The sequence below is a fragment of the Neoarius graeffei genome, chromosome 2 (genome assembly GCF_027579695.1).
Source record: "Neoarius graeffei isolate fNeoGra1 chromosome 2, fNeoGra1.pri, whole genome shotgun sequence".
In the NCBI taxonomy this organism is placed as follows: domain Eukaryota; kingdom Metazoa; phylum Chordata; class Actinopteri; order Siluriformes; family Ariidae; genus Neoarius; species Neoarius graeffei.
The window spans coordinates 91,562,536-91,581,056 of record NC_083570.1 but is presented as its reverse complement, the minus strand read 5'-3'; the positions used below and the strand labels follow the sequence as shown (position 1 = coordinate 91,581,056).

General features: G+C 38.9%; 1 protein-coding gene across 1 annotated transcript in view; it reads left to right on the top strand.

The window, feature by feature from the left end:
- Nucleotides 1-17,851, top strand: part of bicc2 (bicaudal C homolog 2) — a 64,416-nt gene extending 46,565 nt beyond the window's left edge. The window contains exons 19-21 of the mRNA XM_060903869.1: nt 9,756-9,913; nt 15,733-15,832; nt 17,721-17,851. Coding sequence (XP_060759852.1) covers nt 9,756-9,913; nt 15,733-15,832; nt 17,721-17,851 — 389 coding nt within the window. The remainder of the gene's footprint in view (nt 1-9,755; nt 9,914-15,732; nt 15,833-17,720) is intronic.
- The last annotated feature ends 670 nt before the right edge of the window (nt 17,852-18,521 follow it).

Genomic DNA, 18,521 nt, shown 5'->3' with positions numbered 1-18,521 from the left:
GGTCTGTAATTAGTAACCTTGTTTTAATAAAGGTCTGTAATTAGTAGCCAAAGTTTTACTAAAGGTCTGTAATTAGTAGCCTCGTGTTACTAAACCTTTTGTTACTAAAAGTCTGTAATTATTAACTTTGTGTTACTACGGGTCTGTAATTAGTAAACTTGTGTTACTAAACCTTGTGTTACTAAAGGTCTGTAATTAGTAACTTTGTGTTACTAAAGGTCTGTAATTAGTAACCTTGTGTTACTAAACATTGTGTTACTAAAGGACTGTAATTAGTAACCATGTGTTACTAAACCTTTTGTTAGTAAAAGTCTGTAATTAGTAACTTTGTGTTGCTAAACCTTGTGTTACTAAAGGTCTGTAATTAGTAACCTTGTGTTACTAAACCTTGTGTTACTAAAGGTCTGTAATTTGTAACCTTGTGTTACGAAACCTTTTGTTTCTAAAAGTCTGTATTTAGTAACTTTGTGTTACTAAAGGTCTCTAATTATTAACCTTGTGTGACTGAACCTTGTGTTACTAAAGGTCTGTAATTAGTAACTTTGTGTTACAAAACATTGTGTTACTAAAGGTCTGTAATTAGTAACCTTGTGTTACTAAAGGATTGTAATTAGTAACCTTGTGTTACTAAACCTTGTGTTACTAAAGGTCTGTAATTAGTAACTTTGTGTTACTAAACATTGTGTTACTAAAGGACTGTAATTAGTAACTTTGTGTTACTAAACATTGTGTTACTAAAGGACTGTAATTAGTAACCTTGTGTTACTAAATCTTGTGCTACTAAAGGTCTGTAATTAGTAACCTTGTGTTAATAAAGGTCTGTAATTAGTAAGCAAAGTTTTACTAAAGGTCTGTAATTAGTAGCCTCGTGTTACTAAACCTTTTGTTACTAAAAGTCTGTAATTATTAACTTTGTGTTACTAAAGGTCTGTAATTAGTAAACTTGTGTTACTAAACCTTGTGTTACTAAAGGTCTGTAATTAGTAACCTTGTGTTACTAAAGGATTGTAATTAGTAACCGTGTGTTACTAAACCTTGTGTTACTAAAGGTCTGTAATTAGTAACCTTGTGTTACTAAAGGTCTGAAATTAGTAACCATGTGTTACTAAACCTTTTCTTAGTAAAAGTCTGTAATTAGTAACTTTGTGTTACTAAACATTGTGTTACTAAAGGTCTGTAATTAGTAACATTGTGTTACTAAAGGTCTGCAATTAGTAACCTTGTGTTACTAAACATTTTCTTACTAAAAGTCTGTAATTAGTAACTTTGTGTTGCTAAACCTTGTGTTACTAAAGGTCTGTAATTAGTAACCTTGTGTTACTAAACATTTTCTTACTAAAAGTCTGTAATTAGTAACTTTGTGTTGCTAAACCTTGTGTTACTAAAGGTCTGTAATTAGTAACCTTGTGTTACTAAACATTTTCTTACTAAAAGTCTGTAATTAGTAACTTTGTGTTGCTAAACCTTGTGTTACTAAAGGTCTGTAATTAGTAACCTTGTGTTACTAAACCTTGTTTTACTAAAGGTCTGTAATTTGTAACCTTGTGTTACGAAACCTTTTGTTTCTAAAAGTCTGTATTTAGTAACTTTGTGTTACTAAAGGTCTCTAATTATTAACCTTGCGTGATTGAACCTTGTGTTACTAAAGGTCTGTAATTAGTAACTTTGTGTTACTAAACCTTGTGTTACTAGAGGTCTGTAATTAGTTACCATGTGTTTCTAAACCTTGTGTTACTAAAGGTCTGTAATTAGTAACCTTGTGGTTCTAAACCTTTTGTTACTAAAAGTCTGTAATTAGTAACCTTGTGTTACTAAACCTTGTGTTACTAAATGTCTGTAATTAGTAACCTTGTGTTACCAAACCTTGTGTTACTAAAGGTCTGTAATTAGTAACCTTGTGTGACTAAATGTCTGCAATTAGTAACTTTGTGTGACTAAACTTGTGTTACTAAAGGTCTGTAATTAGTAACCTTGTGTTACTAAAGGTCTGTAATTAGTAACCTTGCATTACTAAAGGTCTGTAATTAGTAACCTTGTGTTACTAAAGGTCTGTAATTAGTAACCTTATGTTACTAAACCTTGTGTTACTAAAGGTTTGTAATTATTAACCTTATGTGACTAAAGGTCTGTGATTAGTAACTGTGTGTTACTAAACCTTGTTTTACTAAAGGTCAATAATTAGTAAGCTTGTGTTACTAAAGGTCTATAATTAGTAACCTTGCATTACTAAAGGTCTGTAATTAGTAACCTTGTGTGACTAAACTTGTGTTACTAAAGGTCTGTAATTAGTAACCTTGTGTTACTAAAGGTCTGTAATTAGTAACCTTGCATTACTAAAGGTCTGTAATTAGTAACCTTGTGTTACTAAAGGTCTGTAATTAGTAACCTTATGTTACTAAACCTTGTGTTACTAAAGGTTTGTAATTATTAACCTTATGTGACTAAAGGTCTGTGATTAGTAACTGTGTGTTACTAAACCTTGTGTTACTAAAGGTCTGTAATTATTAACCTTGTGTTGTTCAAGCTTTTGTTACTAAAAGTCTGTAATTAGTAACTTTGTGCTACTAAACCTTGTGTTACTAAAGGTCTGTAATGAGTAACCTTGTGTTACTAAACCTTGTGTTACTAAAGGCCTGCAATTAGTAAACTTGTGTTACTAAAGGTCTCTAATTAGTAACTTTGTGTTACTAAACCTTGTGTTACTAAAGGTCTGTAATTAGTAAAGTTGTGTTACTAAACCTTTTGTTGCTAAAAGTCTGTAGTTAGTAACTTTGTGTTACTAAACCTTGTGTTACTAAAGGTCTGTAATTAGTAACCTTGTTTTACTACACCTTTTGTTACTAAAAGTCGGTAATTAGCAAATTTGTGTTACTAAACCTTGTGTTACTAAAGGTCTGTAATTAGTTACCTTGTGTTACTAAAGGTCTGTAATTAGTAACCTTGTGTTACTAAACCTTGTGTTACTAAAGGGCTGTAATTAGTAACCTTGTGTTACTAAAGGTCTGTAATCAGTAACCTTGTGTTACCAAAGGTCTGTAATTAGTAACTTTGTGTTACTAAACCCTGTGTTACTAAAGGTCTGTAATTAGTAACCTTGTGTTACTAAACCTTGTGTTACTAAAGGTCTGTAATTAGTAACCTTGTGTTACTAAAGGTCTGTAATTGGTAACCTTGTGTTACTAAACCTTTTGTTACTAAAAGTCTGTAATTAGTAACGTTGTGTTACTAATGGTCTGTAATTTGTAACCTTGTGGTACTAACCCTTGTGTTACTAAAGGTCTGTAATTAGTTACCTTGTGTTACTAAAGGTCTGTAATTAGTAACCTTGTGTTACTAAACCTTGTGTTACTAAAGGTCTGTAAATAGTAACCTTGTGTGACTAAAGGTCTGTAATTAGTAACTTTACGTTACTAAACCTTTTGTTACTAAAGTCTGTAATTAGTAACTTTGTGTTACTAAACCTTGTGTTACTAAAGGTCTGTAATTAGTAGCCTTGTGTTACTAAAGGTCTGTCATTCGTAACCTTGTGTTACTAACCCTTGTGCTACTAAAGGTCTGTAATTAGTAACTTTACGTTACTAAACCTTTTGTTACTAAAGTCTGTAATTAGTAACTTTGTGTTACTAAACCTTGTGTTACTAAATGTCTGTAATTAGTAACCTTGTGTTACTAAAGGTCTGTAATTAGTAACCTTGTGTTACTAAAGGTCTGTAATTAGTAACCTTGTGTTACTAAAGGTCTGTCATTCGTAACCTTGTGTTACTAACCCTTATGCTACTAAAGGTCTGTAATTAGTTACCTTGTGTTACTAAAGTTCTGTAATTATTAACGTTGTGTTACTAAACCTTGTGTTACTAAAGCTCTGTAATTAGTAACCTTGTGTTACTAAAGGTCTGTAATTAGTAACCTTTTGTTACTAATGGTCTGTAATTAGTTACCTTGTGTTACTAAACCTTGTGTTACTAAAGGTCTGTAATTAGTTACCTTGTGTTACTAAACCTTTTGTTACTAAAAGCCTGTAATTAGTAACCTTGTGTTACTAAACTTTGTGTTACTAGACCTTGTGTTACTAAAGTTCTGTAATTAGTAAGCTTGTGTTACAGTGTTTTAATGTTGTGTTACAGTGTTGTAGTGTCATACAGTTAGGTCCATAAATATTTGGACATAGACAACATTTTTCTAATTTTGGTTCTGTACATTACCACAATGAATTTTGAACAAAACAATTCAGATGCAGTTGAAGTTCAGACTTTCAGCTTTAATTCAGTGGGTTGAACAAAATGATTGCATAAAAATGTGAGGAACTAAAGCATTTTTTAAACACAATCCCTTCATTTCAGGGGCTCAAAAGTAATTGGACAAATTAAATAATTGTAAATAAAATGTTCATTTCTAATACTTGGTTGAAAACCCTTTGTTGGCAATGACTGCCTGAAGTCTTGAACTCATGGACATCACCAGACGCTGTATTTCCTCCTTTTTAATGCTCTGCCAGGCCTTTACTGCAGCGGTTTTCAGTTGCTGTCTGTTTGTGGGCCTTTCTGTCTGAAGTTTAGTCTTTAACAAGTGAAATGCATGCTCAATTGGGTTGAGATCAGGTGACTGACTTGGCCATTCAAGAATATTCCACTTCTTTGCTTTAATAAACTCCTGGGTTGCTTTGGCTTTATGTTTTGGGTCATTGTCCATCTGTATTATGAAACGCCGACCAATCAGTTTGGCTGCATTTGGCTGGATTTGAGCACACAGTATGTTTCTGAGTACCTCAGAATTCATCCGGCTGCTTCTGTCCTGTGTCACATCATCAATAAACACTAGTGACCCAGTGCCACTAGCAGCCATGCATGCCCAAGCCATCACACTGCCTCCGCTGTGTTTTACAGATGATGTGGGGTGCTTTGGATCATGAGCTGTACCACACCTTCGCCATACTTTTTTCTTTCCATCATTCTGGTAGAGGTTGATCTTGGTTTCATCTGTCCAAAGAATGTTCTTCCAGAACTGTGCTGGCTTTTTTAGATGTTTTTTAGCAAAGCCCAATCTAGCCTTTTTATTCTTGAGGCTTATGAGTGGCTTGCACCATGCAGTGAACCCTCTGTATTTACTTTCATGCAGTCTTCTCTTTATGGTAGATTTGGATATTGATAACCCTACTTCCTGGAGAGTGTTGTTCACTTGGTTGGCTGCTGTGAAGGGATTTCTCTTCATTCTGCGATCATCCACCACTGTTGTCTTCTTTGGGCGTCCAGGTCTTTTTGCATTGATGAGTTCACCAGTTCTTTCTTTCTTTCTTTCTTTCTTTCTTTCTTTCTTTCTTTCTTTCTTTCTTTCTTTCTTTCTCAGGATGTACCAAACTGTAGATTTTGCCACTCCTAATATTGTAGCAATTTCTCGGATGGGTTTTTTCTGTTTTCGCAGCTTAAGGATGGCTTGTTTCACCTGCATGGAGAGCTCCTTTGACTACATGTTTTCTTCACAGCAAAATCTTCCAAATGCAAGCACCACACCTCAAATCAACTCCAGGCCTTTTATCTGCTTAACTGAGAATGACATAACGAAGGAATATAGCCTTTGAGTCAATTGTCCAATTACTTTTGGTCCCTTTCAAAACAGGGTGGCACATGTTAAGGAGCTGAAACTCTTAAAGCCTTCATCCAATTTTAATGTGGATACCCTCAAATGAAAGCTGAAAGTCTGGACTTTATGTCCATGTCCATTATATAATTATAACTTGAATATGTTTCAGTAAACAGGTAAAAAAAAAAACTTTGTGTCAGTGTCTAAATATATATGGACCTAACTGTATAAGTTTTAACGTTTTTAAATCACGCTGTATAAAGGCTGCTCTATTGTCTGGTTTACTGCATACTTTTTCCCATCAGAACCTTCACATAGTCTTTCCCCAGGATTAAGCTCAGGCCATTAAGTTCCTTTCAGACTTTCAGCCTGTGCACAAGCTTTCACTTAGCTTTTTGTTTTGTTCAGATTCATGTTGACATCTTCACTAGTGGACTGACATCCTTCCTGTGCTTCTTATCCCAGACATTCAGCTCTATATAGTGGCTAGGGAGGTGAGATCAGTTGCTACCAGCTGTGGGAGGCAGCTGTGCTGGAGTCAGAAATCGATCTCCAACAATTGTTTGTCCATATGTGAAGATCGATTTTCACTCAGCTTACAACAGCAATGTCCATGAGACAAACTGAAACTGAGCAAAAGCTTTTTAATTTCAGTATAGGTTTGTGAAGTGACCGTATTCCTGTTGCTCAGGGCTCTGGAAGTCTAAGAGCCCTGAATGATTCAGGAGACCAGAGCCAGACAACAGCCCTTGAACTTAAAGCAGAAATAATTGCAGTGGCGTAAAGTGGGCTCATCCCTGTCTGTCGCATATGGAACATAAAGTCTTTAAAATTTCTGACATATTATTTGTGCCTGCTTTTTCTGACTGAGCCATGTAGCAACAGACATCATGAACAGGTCCATTAGTGACATTGTAAGTATATAAATTAGGAATAAACCATTTGGGTGCATGCTGTTATCGGAAAATAATCAACGACTGGATGATGTGATGAAGAGGCACCACCCCAACGTGGCATTTACATCCTGACATTTTATTCCTCTTAAAGCTAGACGGCCTTTCGATTTCATAAAATTGGTGAAATTTAGTTCCTTCTGAAATGTGGTCATTGTGATATATGTTTATTTTTGTAATATCTAAAAACAAAATGAAACAAACAAACAAACAAACAAACAAACAGGCCTGTGGCTGGGAAGTTATTTAATTCGAGGGGATTAAAGCAAATAATGTGCATGAAATTGCTCATTTTGCGCAGTCAAGCAGACAGAGGAAGTCTGTGTGCGCATGCACAGGTTTACCTTCTTTTGGGTTTTAGGCAGTGTTGCATTACTGCCATCTACAGGTTTACCTTGACCGTGCACTGACAGTTACATCATTCTGTCACTAAATGAACAGTTGATCACACTGAGGTGCTTGCTGACCGCCGATATTTATTAGTTTGGTCCTGTGTTTCCTTTCCTTCGCAATATAACATCTTTTCTTCTTACTCTCCATTACCGTATTTGGTCTTTCACATTTCATTCGCGTCCTCCATTGTTCTCTCCTGTTTCAAATTTGTATCCCACAATGCCTTGTGCGAATGGGGAAAGCCCACCACGTGATGCATGATGTAGTATCTTGAATTGGGTCATGGTGAAGCAGGAAAAAAATAGTGGGGAATTTAGGGCCACATGGCCCTAAATTCATTAATTGTTCTATCTAAAAACAAACAAACAAACAAACAAACAAACAAACAAAAAAACCCACAACCTAATAAAATTAGAAGTCTGTGATTTGAATTCAGTAGCTTTCAGTCCACTAAACAAAAAAAAATGGATGTCAGGGAAAATTGTTTTTATGACCTAAACTTGAAAAATCTGAAAGGCAGTCTCTACCTTTAAATTTACCGAGTACCACACAACAACTACATCACATTCTTTTATAATTACATTTAATGTTATGGAACATTCACAAAACAAGTTAGTTCCTGTATCACTTATGTTACAGCAGTTATAAACAGTCTTTCTCTCACCAGGCTCTTTTTTCCTTTCTTGGAGCTAATAAACTGAAATAAATAAATGAATAAATACATAAAAATAGATTGCTATATTACCAAGAAACCACAGTCCTTTATCCTGAAGTCTTTCCCATCATGGAAAACTTATCATTTACCTCTGATTGTTAATGATGCACCGGACACTGGAGACTCCTTCCAAAAAGCCTAATAATGCTCCTTACAGAAAACTTTTGTGACTTTTTTAAGTTGTTACCATAGAAATAAGAACAAACACATCGATATGAACTGTGTCATCAGCACTACTTTAAAGACAGCTCCCTGTCTTCTACATCCTTCTCTACCACACCTGCCACTTTCATGTCCTCTCTCACCACATCCATGTATCTCCTCTTTGGCCTTCCTCGTTTTCGTGTGCCTGGCAGCTCCATCCTCAACATTCTCCTTCCAACATGCTCTGCATCTCTCAATAAATCTATAAATATATCTTCCAATTTATTATTACAAACGTGTCCATTTATATTTCATGATTCACTGACATATTAAATGAAGGATAAACTGAAGATTAGATTGAAGGATAGATTGAAAGATGGAAAGATAGAAAGATAGAGTTAAGGACAGACTGGGGGATAGATTGAAGGACAGGCTGAAAGCTAGCTTGAATGATAGATTGAAAGAGAGATGGAGAGATATATTGAGGGATAGATTGGAGAACAAATGGAAAGATAGGTGTAAGGATAGATTGAAGGATAGATGGAAATATAGACTGAGGGATAGATGGAAAGATGGATTGAAGGATAGGCTGAAAGATATATTGAAGGATAAATGGAGAGATAGACTGAAAGATAGCTTGAAGGAGAGATGGAAAGATCGATTGAAGGATATTTGGAAACATACCATAGATGGAGCTATATTGCAGGATAGATTGAAGCATAGATTGAGGGATAGATGGAAAGGTAGCTTGAAGGATAGATGGAAAGATAGATGTAAGGATAGATGAATGACTGAATGATCACTTGAAGGACAGGCTGAAAGATAGCTTGAAGGATAATTTGAAGGATATATGTAAGGATAGACTGGAGGATAGATGTAAGGATATATTAAAGGCCAGATAGAAGGATAGCTTGAGGGATAGATTGAAAGATATATTGAAGGATAAATGGAGAGATAGATGTAAGGATAGACTGAAGGCCAGATGGAAGGATAGATTGAGGGATAGATTGAAAGATGGATTGAAGGATAGATTGGAGGATAGATGGAAAAATAGACTGAAAGATAGCTTGAAGGAGAGCTGGAAAGATAGATTGAATGATATTTTGAAGGATAGATGGAGATATACGGTAATGCAGGATAGATTGAAGCATAGATTGAGAGATAGATGGAAAGGTAGATGTAAGGACAGATTGAAGGATAGATGAAAGATATATTGAAGGATAGATAGAAAGATAGATTGAAGGATAGATTGAAGGATACTGTACATGGAAAGATAGACTGAAAGATAGCTTGAAGAACAGGCTGAACGATAGCTTGAAGGATATTTTGAAGGATAGATTGAAAGGTAGATTGAAGGATAGATTGAAGGCCAGATGGAAGGATAGATTGGAGGATAGATGGAAAGATAGATGTAAGGATAGATTGAAGGCCAGATGGAAGGATAGATTGAAGGATAGATTGGAGGATAGATGGAAAGATAGACTGAAAGATAGCTTGAAGGATATTTTGAAGGATAGATGGAAAGATAAACTGAAGGATAGATTGAAAGGTAGACTGAAGGATAGATTGAAGGACAGATTGAAGGTTAGATGGAAGGATAGATTGGAGGATAGATGGAAAGATAAGTTGAAGGATAGATTGAAAGGTAGATTGAAGGATAGCTGGAAAGATAAATTGAGACAGACTGAAATCTTTCTATTGTATTCTATTTTCTTTCTGTTATAAATCTTTCAGTGAGCCTTCATTAAATATGTCAATAAATAATTAAATATAGGCTAAAATAAGTTTTGTAATAATAAATTGAAAGGTTTATTGATGTATTGAATTATTGATGCATTTATTGGACAATTTATGGAGTTACAGATGGATAAATTAACACATATAAAGATACATCACAAAAACTTCTCCGTAGTCTTAATCTGAACAAAGGTGTGATTAAACTGAACCTCTCGTATATCTCATTACCTTTGCAGCTGATGGAGTCATTAATGGCAGCAGCTACTATGAAGGTGTATCCAGAGCACTGATTGGTGGATCTCCCAGCCCTCCTCCTCAGCCAAAAGACAATCTGCTGGAGCTACTGATTCAGCTGGGCCTGAATAAATATACCACTGTATTCCAGGAGCAGGAGGTGCAGTACATTCACACAAACACTCACACACATGCACACACACTCTTACTGTGTTCACCAGTACTGTACACACTGTCTGTTTCACTGCTGCACCTGCGTGCTGCTACCATCAATAAGTGTTTCTGATGTTTTTATTATTAAACCCACAAGTGGAGCTGAATTTTCAGAGAGAATATGATTTTTATGGTTTTTTATGGGTTTAAATTGTTTTAATGGCCTTCTGTATCTCAGTGCAGCTCCCCCCAGCTGCTCAGTCCTGTCTTGCTTTTCCTGACTGTCCCAGTTGATTACTTTTAATCTTCTCTGGTATAATGCAGGTCAGTCGCGATTACACTGTTTATTCCCAGCTCCAGTTGTTCTACTCCACATCAAAACTGTTCCTAAACTGTATCAAACAATCATGTTCGGCCATCTTAAAATAGCTCCTTCATCTAACTTATTCACAAGCTAATTTGTGTGGTTACTAAAAATTTAAGAGTATCAAATAAATCTCAGCTGTTCAGAATTATTGGCACCTTTGAAAAAAAATGGCAAAATGAAATAAATATAAATATGAAACATGAATGCAAATTCAAGCTTTATTTGTCACATACACAATCATACAGAGTATGACATGCAGTGAAATGCTTATTGCAATGCTCCATAGGTCGTGAGGATAGTTGGGGAAGTGGTTAAAAAAAGGAGAGGGAGTAAAATAAAATGTAATAAATGTAATAAATATAATAAATATAATAAAAACAAAATAAGAATATAATCTGTAGCCACTTATCCTGTTCAGGGTCGCAGGCAAGCTGGAGCCTATCCCAGCTGACTATGGGTGAGAGGCAGGGTACACCCTGGACAAGTCGCCAGATTATCACAGGGCTGACACATAGAGACAAACAACCATTCACACCTATGGTCAATTTAGAGCCACCAATTAGCCTAAACTGCATGTCTTTGGACTGTGGGGGAAACCGGAGCACCCAGAGGAAACCCACACAGACACGGGGAGAACATGCAAACTGGGCTCGAACCCAGAACCTTCTTGCTGTGAGGTGATGGTGCTAACCACTACACCACTGTGCTGCCACACACACACACACACACACACACACACACACACAAATACCGGTATATACATATGTATACTGTAGAATATTCAGTATACAGAATATTTATCAATATATTGCACACAAGAAACATATTGCACTATAACAAATGTGTTGAAATGTATATTGCACTAAAACTGAGAAATATAACCATATTGCACACAAGTTTAATATACAGTAATATAAATTTTCCATTCAAACAATATATATATATATATATATTGGCTGATATATATATATATATATATCAGCTGGATAGTACAGTGGTAATGCTCACTGACTACGACGCAGGAGATCGGGGTTCGAATCCCGGTCGGGGCAAAACATCATCCAGTAAGGGTCCTTAGGCAAAACCCCTCATGATATATCAGCCTACCTCAGGAATGAGTGAAAACATAACTGATAGAGTCATACCGGCTCAGACGTCGCCCGGGTCAACAAGGTCTGCGTCAGTTGCTAGGGAACCAGGGCAAACTGATGAGAAATGGGCTACTGGAACAAGACATCGATGGACGAGGACAGAAAATACGGATTTGCTGGAATGCTACTACACAAGCAATCCCAGAGAGAGGGGATACATGCAGAGAATGTGGGACCATTGGATACTTCGAAACCCACAATCAAGGCTAACAAAGAAACAGCTATTAGCCCAGTGTTCCAACATCCATAATCGAAATCTGCTATCACAACTAGAGATTAATGAAATACAACAACGATGCTACGGCAAGGGGGAGCCAGGAAGACAGGTCAGCGGGGAGATGTCATCATCCCCACAACCAGAGATTGGGTACCAAGCCCCAACAGCTAACAGCCTCAACACAAGAGCTGCTGACCTGAGAAGGAAGATCGTGACCCAACTGGAAACCTGGAGCCCCCGACGAATACCGAAGCTGAGTTGCCAAGTACCTTCAGAAGATCTACTAGTAGATGTGAATGCTGCTCTGAAGACAATCTCCACAAGAACCATCACTGAGACCAACAAGCTGATACACAGTACAGCAACAGTAATCATGGAGATGCTTGGACACAAGGTGGGCTCGGGACATAACAAACAGTATCCACCATGGAAGAGACGATTAGAGGCCAAGATAAAGGCAGCAAGGAGAGAAGTTAGCCAGCTAGCTGAACTACAGAAAGGGAACATGGTGAATAAAGGGGCGCCCAGGAAGTACAACTCACTCTCCATACCAGAGGCACTCGAAACTGCCAAACAGCGACTAACAGCTCTGGCCACCCGGTTGAGGAGATACACCAAGGAAGGAGAGGCCAGGAGAATAAACAAGTTGTTCTCCACTGAACCAGCCAAGGTGTACTCTCAATGGCAGGGGAACAACAACCGGTCAGACCCACCAAGAGCTGAGGTGGAAAAATACTGGAAAGACATATGGGAAAGAAAGGCATCACACAACACCGATGCCCAATGGTTAGTGGACCTAAGAGCTGACCACAGCAACCTCCCAGAACAAGAACCAGTAACCATCTCAATGGCAGACGTCCAAGAAAGAGTGTCAAAGATGAAGAGCTGGACAGCACCAGGCCCCGATATGATCCATACGTACTGGCTGAAGAAGCTAACTGCACTCCATGAACGCCTAGCAGCACAGATGAACCAGCTGCTGAGGGATGGAACCCACCCAGAATGGCTAACCCAAGGCAGGACAGTCCTAATCATGAAGGACCCCCAGAAGGGACCCATCCCATCCAACTACCGGCCAATTACCTGTCTCTGCACAACATGGAAGGCCCTGTCAGGCATCATTGCGGCAAAAATGAGTAAGCATGTGGCTCAATACATGAGCGAGGCACAGAAAGGAATTGGCAGTAACACCAGAGGAGCCAAGCACCAGCTACTGGCCGATAGAACAGTCGCCCGAGACTGTAAGAAGAGACAGACCAACCTGTGCACTGCCTGGATTGACTACAAGAAAGCCTACGACTCAATGCCACACACATGGATACTGGAATGTCTGGAACTGTATAAGATCAACAGGAACCTAAGGACCTTCATACAGAACTCAATGGAAATGTGGAAGACAACCCTAGAGGCCAACTCAAAACCCATTGCCCAAGTCAACATCAAGTGCGGCATATACCAAGGAGATGCGCTATCACCACTGCTGTTCTGCATAGGCCTGAACCCCCTCAGTCAGATCATCACGAAGAGCGGCTACGGGTACCGATTCCGTAGTGGGGCAACAATCAGCCACCTGCTCTACATGGATGACATCAAGCTGTATGCCAGGAATGAGCGAGAAATAGACTCGCTGATCCACACCACCCGGATCTACAGCGATGACATAGGGATGTCATTCGGATTGGACAAGTGTGGCCGGATGGTCTCAAAGAGAGGCAAGATGATCCGGACTGAAGGGATTGACCTACCAGAGGGCAACATAGGTGATATCCAAGACAGCTACAAGTACCTTGGCATCCCACAGGCTAATGGAAACCATGAAGAGGCCACAAGGAAGTCAACCACAGCCAAATACCTCCAGAGAGTAAGGCAGGTCCTGAAAAGTCAGCTGAATGGTAAAAACAAGGTCCGAGCCATCAACATGTACGCACTACCAGTCATCAGATACCCCGCTGGTATCATAAACTGGCCAAAGGAGGAGATAGAAGCCACAGATATCAAGACTAGAAAGCTCCTCACCATGCATGGAGGGTTCCACCCCAAGTCCAGCACCCTGAGACTATACACTAAGCGGAAAGAGGGAGGCCGGGGGCTAGTGAGCATCAAGACCACGGTCCAGGATGAAACATCGAAAATCCGAGAATACATCAGAAAGATGGCCCCAAAGGATGAACTGCTAAGTGAATGTCTCAGGCAGCAGAACCCTGATGAGAGTGCAGAGGAGGAGGAGGAACAGACAACCTGGAGAGACAAACCCCTACATGGCATGTACCACCGTCAGATAGAGGAAGTGGCTGATATCAAGAAATCCTACCAGTGGCTGGATAATGCAGGACTGACAGACAGCACAGAGGCACTAATCATGGCAGCACAAGAACAGGCCATAAGCACAAGAGCCATAGAGGCCAGGATCTACCAGAGTAGATCAGACCCAAGATGCAGACTGTGCAAAGAAGCCCCTGAAACAGTCCAGCACATAGTAGCAGGGTGTAAGATGCTAGCTGGATCAGCGTACATGGAGAGGCACAATCAAGTGGCTGGGATAGTATACAGAAACATCTGCAACCAGTATGGAATAGAAATGCCCAAGTCCCAATGGGCCATACCACAGAAGGTGGCTGAGAACAACAGGGCCAAGATTCTGTGGGACTTCAGCTTCCAGACTGACAAACAGATCCTGGCTAACCAACCGGACATAGTGGTGGTGGACAAAGAGCAGAAGAGGGTGGTGGTGATAGATGTGGCGATCCCAGCTGACGCCAACATCAGGAAGAAGGAACATGAGAAACTTGAGAAGTATCAAGGGTTGAAAGAGCAGCTGGAACGGATGTGGAAGGTCAAGGGTTGCGTGGTCCCCGTGGTAGTGGGGGCACTTGGGGCAGTAACCCCCAAACTGGGAGAGTGGCTCCAGCAAATCCCAGGAACAACATCTGAAGCCTCAGTCCAGAAGAGCGCAGTCCTAGGAACATCGAAGATACTGCGCAGAACCCTCAAACTCCCAGGCCTCTGGTAGAGGACCCGAGCTTGAGGATGACATGGATACCACCCCCCCGCCGGGGGTGAGAAGGAGATTTTTTTTTTTTTTTATATATTTTACATAAGAGTACTGTAAAGATCCTTGATCATGAGAATAAACCTTAAACCTTGCACCTATTTTCTCTTTATTATTTATTTATTTAAAATCCCAAGAACTATGTTGAGTAAATGCAAATAAATTACCATTCTTGAAAATCTTGCATTATTTTTCAATTACACTCAGTGTTGTGCTGTATATATGCCCTGTTTCCTTGGGGTATAAATATGAGGTTGCACACATGTAAAATCCCATCATTATCCATTACTATGAAAAAAAAATCACTTTCAACATGAAAAAAAGGTTATAGATCTTCACAAACTGAGTAATTAATATTAAATACATTTGAAACCTGTGTTTTGTGTACAAATATTTGCACGACTTTGTGTTTTAAATCAACAACAACACAATAAAATTATGCAATGTGACATATTGTATACAATATGTTTGAGCTTCAAATATCACAAATTGCATGCATTAATATTTTCACACACTGTCAGAAACAGGGGTTCAGTAGGAGTCCATTTCTGTATCCCATGGTACAATCTACACTAATGTACCCCCTTGGGCTCATTATTGGACCTTACGGTAACTATGTGTAGCTTTTTAGATTAGATTAGATAAAACTTTATTGATCCCTTTGGGCAGGGTCCCCTCAGGGAAATTAAGACCAAATTTAGGACCAAAAAGGTACATAGATGTTCCCAAGCAGTATATAAAGGGTGCACATAAGTACCTTAGAGGGTACTGCCCCAGTGACAAACCATTGTACCCCTAAAGATACAATGATGTACTTTATTTTCTGAGAGCGTGTATACATTTTTGTTCATTTGAAAGCTACCAATAATTCTGGAGGGCACTGTATTCATCTAGGGACATCACTGAAAGAGATGCTAATCTAGAAAAGAAACAACAAAAAATACATGATAAAGTATCAGCTTATATTGTCCAGTTGATTTATGCAGAAAACATGACAGCTTTACTATTTGTGTCACACTCTTCCTTTTCTTTCCTCCATCAGATTGATTACCAAACGTTCCTCACTCTTTCTGAAGAGGATCTGAAGGAAGTGGGTGTATCCACATTTGGGGCCAGGAGGAAGATGCTGATGGCTATTTCTGGTAAGAATTTGGCAGAGTTGCCTGGGCTTTTTATAGCTCGCTCAGTAGGATTAATTAGCTTTAATAAACACCCATTGCAAAATACAGACATTTTATTCAAAGGCATAACATGCTGTGCTTAATGATCCTGTCTGTCTCAACATGTACCCTTCTTGATTTTGGGAAAGTAGGAGGAGTCTTGTGGAGCCTATGGTGACCGAAACCTTAATCTAACCATAATTGTATTGATTGATTGATTGATTGATTGATTGATTGATTGATTGATTTAGTGGCACCATTTAGTTCACCACTGGAAGCCTATTTCCTGCAAATGCTGGAAAATGTCATGCTAGAGCTTCAAATTATGTACACAGGACTTCAGTTATCACTGGATCTGCACCTTTGTGTCGGTTTTTCATCTCAGCATCCAACCAAACTGAACTTTCTTGGTCTTCTTTTGTACTTAATGGAAAGATATTGGACACTGCCAAAGATTAGGTAGTTATCTGACTCAAATGTTGACTTGTAATATTATTGATACCCTGCATTTAACCGATCCACTTTTACAATCCTGGTACAAGACAATGAGACTGTTAATGATGGCGTAGCTCACTCCGTCTCCGTCTGGTCCAGAAGGAACTATCTAAAGTGGGCCACCTTGTGCAATAAATGTTGCAAGCTATATACACTATACGTATACAAGCTATACAGTATATAGAAGCGATATACACCCTAGGAATACCGACCTATTTGCCAGAAAGAATCCAAAACGGCGAGGAATTGACAGAGAAGAAGCAATTTTTGTTGAACTGCTCATTAAGGCTTAATTAGTCCATAACTTCATTAATAATTGTAATTAAGCAAATCTGGGTAGAAGTTATATGCACCCTAGGTACCCCTACCTTCATGCCAGAAAGAATCAAAATCGGTGCAGAATTGAGGGAGAAGAAGCAATTTGTGTGGAAACTGCTCGTTAGGGCTTAATTACTCCATATGTTCATTATTAATTGCAATTATGCAAATTTGGGTAGAATCTATATGTACCCCAGGCAGACCTACCTTCCTGCCAAAAAGAATAAAAATCAGTGAAGAGTTGAGAGAGAAGAAGCGATTTTCATGAAATGTGGACGATACCGGACGGACGACAGATGACGGACAACACATGATGGCATAAATTCATCACCTATTGGCTGGATGAGCTAATAACAACAGAAAGTGGGAGATCCCTTACAGAAAAGTCACATGTGTGAATAATCACATGATTCATATGTAACTTTTCCATATTTTTGACACTTCCCATGGTGTGTTTATTTTTACGTTTCCACATGTGATTTAATTTTTACACAATATCTTCACTTATGATAACATATTATCCACATGATGTCACATGTTTTTATTTCAGTTCACATTTTAATGCATAATATGATGAAACACAGGGTGGCACGGTGGTGTAGTGGTTAGCACTGTCGCCTCACAGCAAGAAGGTCCTGGGTTCAAGCCCAGTGGCTGGCGAGGGCCTTTCTGTGCGGAGTTTGTATGTTCTCCCCGTGTCTACATGGGTTTCCTCCGGGTGCTCCGGTTTCCCCCACAGTCCAAAGACATGCAGGTTAGGTTAACTGGTGACTCTAAATTGACTGTAGGTGTGAATGTGAGCGTGAATGGTTGTCTGTGTCTATTTGTCAGCCCTGTGATGACCTGGCAACTTGTCCAGGGTGTACCCCGCCTCTCGCCCATAGTCAGCTGGGAGAGGCTCCAGCTTGCCTGCGACCCTGTAGGACAGGATAAAGTGGCTACAGATAATGGATGGATGGTGAAATGCACTTTTTTCTAAAAGAGATGGGATTTGTGTCTTCCTTTGCCGACCTTTCTGCCATTTTGCATATCTGTATATCCTGCCCTTTGTGTCCAGATCTGAATAAAAGTAAGAAGAAAGTCCCTGAAGCTCCTGCAGTTAAGTCTGGCTATCTAGAGGGTGGAGCTAGTGGCCGACTTCCACGAATCATGGACAAGGATGTGGCTGCTAAGAGTAACCGCTGGTGATTGGCAGTAAACTGGACTGTATTATCTACATTACAGTGCTGTCAAGGCTGTGCTTTCTGTCTAGTGGTGTGCCTCAGTGACCAATAAATGAGAATTAAATAAAGGACTGGCTATTATGAATAATTACAGATGGGCAGTGGAGCGGACAGATGTGATATAACGCTCAGAGGACATGTGAGAGAATAACTGACCTTCAATCTGGTTCGACTCTCCTGCTACTGCCAACATTTAATATGCAAATACTTATGGCCTTCTCTTTCCTTTTCTCTCTCTTACTTGTTCTCTTGTCTTTCTACCTCAGCCTGCCCACCCCGTAATCATGTCTGTACAGTAGCATAATGCACTGTGCAAATATGGGAATGTGTTGTGAACATTATTAAACATTTGAAATGAATTGTACTCTTCACTCAAGGAAAGAAAATAAAGGACCTTATGCAAAGACATAATCAGAAATCCTTTTTAAATAAGACTGCTTGCTTTTTGCCTAAACAGCGCTTGCTTGTTAAACAGTGTGGATTCTGGTTCAGAACCACATTCTCTTATCGTTTTGTGGGAGACATTCATTCATTTTTTGGGAAACGGTCACTGAACAAGTAAAACTGTGGTTTGAGATGAGATGGAAGACAAAGCAGGCAGGAATACATCATTTTCTCACTTTAATAAATGTAAA